General features: G+C 64.1%; 1 protein-coding gene across 2 annotated transcripts in view; it reads right to left on the bottom strand.

Moving 5' to 3' along the window:
- Nucleotides 1-1,749: 1,749 nt before the first annotated feature.
- LOC107155821 (NADH-cytochrome b5 reductase 3) overlaps nt 1,750-4,045 on the bottom strand; it is a 13,802-nt gene continuing 11,506 nt past the window's right edge. For both annotated transcript variants that reach the window (XM_048803053.1, XM_015501827.2), the window contains exons 5-8: nt 3,865-3,994; nt 3,339-3,422; nt 3,170-3,255; nt 1,750-1,932 (exon numbers count right to left, since the gene is read on the bottom strand). In XM_048803053.1, coding sequence (XP_048659010.1) covers nt 1,765-1,932; nt 3,170-3,255; nt 3,339-3,422; nt 3,865-3,994 — 468 coding nt within the window. In that variant the 3' untranslated portion in view covers nt 1,750-1,764. The remainder of the gene's footprint in view (nt 1,933-3,169; nt 3,256-3,338; nt 3,423-3,864; nt 3,995-4,045) is intronic.

The raw sequence follows: 4,045 nt of genomic DNA, 5'->3' as shown, positions 1-4,045 counted from the left end.
GGCGCGGGATGACGGGAGGCGCCTGCCCAGAGGGACCGCGTCCCCCGAGGCACCCAAGCCCGCTCACCGGGCTCCTGGGGCAGGAGGGACGGAGATGCTGACCTGGGCCGGGAAGTCTACTGCCCTGAGCAAGGGGTCTTCTTCTCCTGGACCCCGCGAGCCTCCCCTTGGCTGCCGGGAGACAGAGCGAGGCGCAGGCCGTGCGGCTCCTGGGCACCTCGGCGCGTCGGTCCAGCTCATTCCCTGCCCTCACTTCTCTTCCACCCCCTCGCACCTGCACCCCTGTGACTCCCCGTGTGACCTCCGAGCTTCCCGTCCCCCTCCTAGAACCGGAGGCACAGAGAACGTCTTCACAGCTGGGCACAGACTCGGAAGGACTTTGTAAAAGGCCGCCTGGGAGAAGCGCGTGCGCCAGACATGAAATGTGTGGGCTGAAGACACGCGTCCCCGGCAGGAGGGGGACTTGGTGTCCTTTTCTTTCCACACGTGCTGAAGGGGGTTCCTGGGGAAACCGCAGGGGGCCGCCGGTCCTACTTCTTCAGCTCCTGTTGGACTGTGGGTCAGGCGGGAGGGAATAGATGACCCTAACTCCCCAGGAGGTGGCCCACATTGCCATATGCCACCAGCAGGGATCAGCACTGGCCCTGCCTGGCTGGGGACTTTCCTTTGGGGGCTAAAGTTGGACCTACCCTTGGGGCACCATTAGTCACTGAAGCAAGAGGGGCCACCAGAGGCCCCCCCATGGCCCACCGCAGCCCCCTGCCCCCCTACAGATACATAAGATAATGTTCCTTTTGTTACTGGAGAAAAAAAATGCAGCTCCAGCTCCCAGGCCAGTGGCCCTGCGGGCTCATCAACAACCCGGTGGAGGGTGTGGCAGGGAGGGGCCTGGCTGGGAAGGGCTGACACCAGTCCAGCCAGAGGCCTGAGGACACAGCTGTCAAGTCCCGGAATCCACCAGGCCCAGGCCTGGCTCAGTCTGGAAGGCCTAGAACCCAATTTGGTCATCCCAGAGGGCGCCAGCCCCAGAGCCGGCTGCTGTGGACAGAGCCTCCCTGCAGCGGGCGCCGTGTGCCCCGTGCTGTGGAAGAGTCTGGGGGAACGGCCGCACTGCTCAGAGCAGGAGCAGAGCCAGCGCAGGAGGTGGACGCAGACCAGGAGGGGTGCTCAAAGAGGCGAGCAGCAGAAGGGCCTGGAAAGGCCTGGCCACACAGGGCCCAGGCCACCCCACAGGTCACCCCTGCAGGGGCCGGACACTCAGTCACCACAGTGCCCTCGGGTCCCTGGAGCCAGCACCACGGGCACTGCCCCCCAGGAAGCTGCGGCTGCTACTCTTTCTGGCAACGGAGCGAGGTGTTTCTTGTACCCACATTTTTACCTACAGCAGGAAAGTGGAGCTAGCCTGGTTCCCAGAGGGCAAGTTTTGGGGTGGCCCTCATTCACCGCCTCCTACACGGTCAACAGCCTGCCCACCTGGACGGGCAGAACGGAGGTGGTCACGGCAGCCAGGCCTGCTCCCAGGCTGGTGGCGGGAGGACAGTGGAGTACGGCCGCGGCCACCCCGCCTCCCAGCACCACCCCAGAGAGCAGCCTCCTTCGTCCAGAGGGGCAGCGTCCTGGCTGCAGGCCTGGAGCCGAGACCTGGAACAGGTCCAGCCCCGGCTCTGGTGTTTCCCAGCTGTGCAACGTGGGGCACTCACTTCCCCTCTCTGAGCCCTCGTTCCTCATCTCAAGAGGGGCTCACACCACTGCCCTCTCACAGGGTCACTGGGACACCAAATAGGACGCACCAAGGGCCAGGGCAGCCAACCCCTGGGGCCTCTCGCTCTCACCTTCAGGGGCTTTGTCCACCGTGTACCAGAGCTTGAAGCGGGCGGAATGCTCATTCCTCAATTCCTCCAGCTCGGGCCGCAGCAGGATGTCCTTCTCCGTCTGCAAGGACAGGGCCACATGGTGGGTAAGGGGACAGGGACCACCCTTGGAGACGCTTAGCCAGCGGCGGCCACCGCTCCCACACTAGACAGACTTCCAGCAGGGCAGAGGGCACAGCCCACCAGAGCCCTAGGGACGCCTCCTGCCCCCACCGCCCACCTAGGGAGCCCCGAGCTGCCGCCAAGAGGGTCGTGGCGCACACACGGAGCTGGGCAGCTTTTCAATGGCGAGGGGGCCAGGCACACTACAAAGACAAGTGGCAAGACAGAAGCCAAAACCACAGGGGACACTCAACAGGACTCGGAACAGCTCAGGAACGGCCACCCCGTCACCAGGACCCCCAGGACTACGAGACCACGCAGGAACCGTCCCCTTCAGATGGAGGCTTCGCTGCCCTCGGCCCTCCAGGCCAGCCTCGCAGCTCAGGGATCAGGGCCTACACCCCAATCAGGAACGCGGACACCACCCGCCCTCAACCGGACCCAGCCCCTCTGCAGCAGCCCCAAGCAGCTCCCAGGCCTGCAGGGTTCGGTCCAGCATCACCCCCTCCAAGAAGCCCTCCAGGACTCCCCTGGGGGATCAGGGAATGCCCTTCGAGATCCTCTAACTGAGCCCCTGACCACAGGCCAATGCCCAGTGTCAGCAGATCATTCAGAGACAGGGCTCCTCAGGTCAGTGTGCAGTGTCCCTGACCTCATGGGACTCTGAGAAACAAGGCCCAACAGCACTGCCAACCGGAGAGGGGCAAATAGTGCTGGGTGAAGGGCAGGGTGGACACTCCCGAGCCAGGCAACCCAGGGAGGGTGCCTTTGACCTTCAGGTGCATGATCCACAGGGCACTGAGGGACACAGGGCAGAAAGAGGACCAGCATGTACCTAGTACTGCAGTGGGGTGGCCCCCTTGCTAACAGGGAACAGCCCACACTGTGGCCTGGCCCTTGTGGGACCCCACAGCTCTGGTTCCCCAGTGCTCTCAGGACCTGAGGTGGGAGGCACAGGCCCCTGCTGCCCCGGGAAGTGGGCGTCGACTATGTTCCCAGGCTGTAGGGGGCAGCTCCCTCCAGCGGGGCCCAGGAGGTGGGGTGCACCTCCACCCGTCTGCTACACAGAGCCTTCAGAGACCCCTCACGTGCCAGCCACCCCCCATCCAGAGCCATGTGGGACCCTGGGCAGCCTGTCCAGCCCCATCTCCTGGCGGTGGAAGCCAAGCTTGCACATTTGGGTGACATCCACTGACCTGGTTGGCAAAGAGCAGGTGGCAGACAGTGTGGTCATCCGGGTCCTTCATGATGGCGCGGATCACCTGCAGCATCGGGGTGATGCCTGCAAAACAGCACCTGCTTGTACCTGTGCCTCCTCCCACACCTGGACCTCGGCCCATGGCAACTCAGTGGGGGTCCCCGTACCTGTCCCTCCTGCGATCATGCCCACAGACTTCACCGTCTTGATGACAGGGTTGGATTTCTTGTCCGGGCGGATGGCAAACTTCCCTGGGGGAAGAAGGGGGGTGAGCCGGCTCAGTGGGCCAGGGCGGACTGGGCTGCAAGGGTCCAGGGAGGGGGCAGCGCCGCACAACCCAGGACAATTAGGGTGAGAGAGGAAGGTGGAGACCCAGGGCCCCACCAAAATGCCAGAGGGGATTCCAAGAGGAGTCTGCAGTCGTGGAGGCAGAGTGCAGAGGCTGGTGCAGGGGAGGCTGTCCAGGGTCCTGTGCTGGCTTGTGTGGGGGCACTGAGTCACCCAGACAGGAGGTCTGCAGGATGGATCTGGCCCCCAGGGCAGCTGGCCAGCAACCCCTGTGCTGGCCACCTATCCCCTAAACAGCCAGGGAGGCTAAGGATGGCTTGCCCAACCAGTCTGCACCAGAGTCTCGGGTCCCCCCAGCACACGCCTCTCTGGGTCCACGCAGCCCGGGGAGCCAATGCGAATCACCTTTGCCCTGGTAGACCAGCAGCCCGTTGGGGCCCCGGAACTCGATGGTGTCTCCAATCTGCATGTTTTCCAAGTACTGCGACATCTTCCCTCCATCGGGGAACTTGGGGTGGGTGTCCTTGAAGTAAACCTGTGGGACACTCGTGCAACTTGGTCCCTGCCTCGGGGACTCGGGGGGGGG

Source organism: Marmota marmota, unplaced genomic scaffold (genome assembly GCF_001458135.2).
Source record: "Marmota marmota marmota unplaced genomic scaffold, marMar, whole genome shotgun sequence".
Lineage (NCBI taxonomy): Eukaryota > Metazoa > Chordata > Mammalia > Rodentia > Sciuridae > Marmota > Marmota marmota.
The sequence above is the reverse complement of the archived record's forward strand: the minus strand, read 5'-3'. Positions and strand labels throughout refer to the sequence as shown.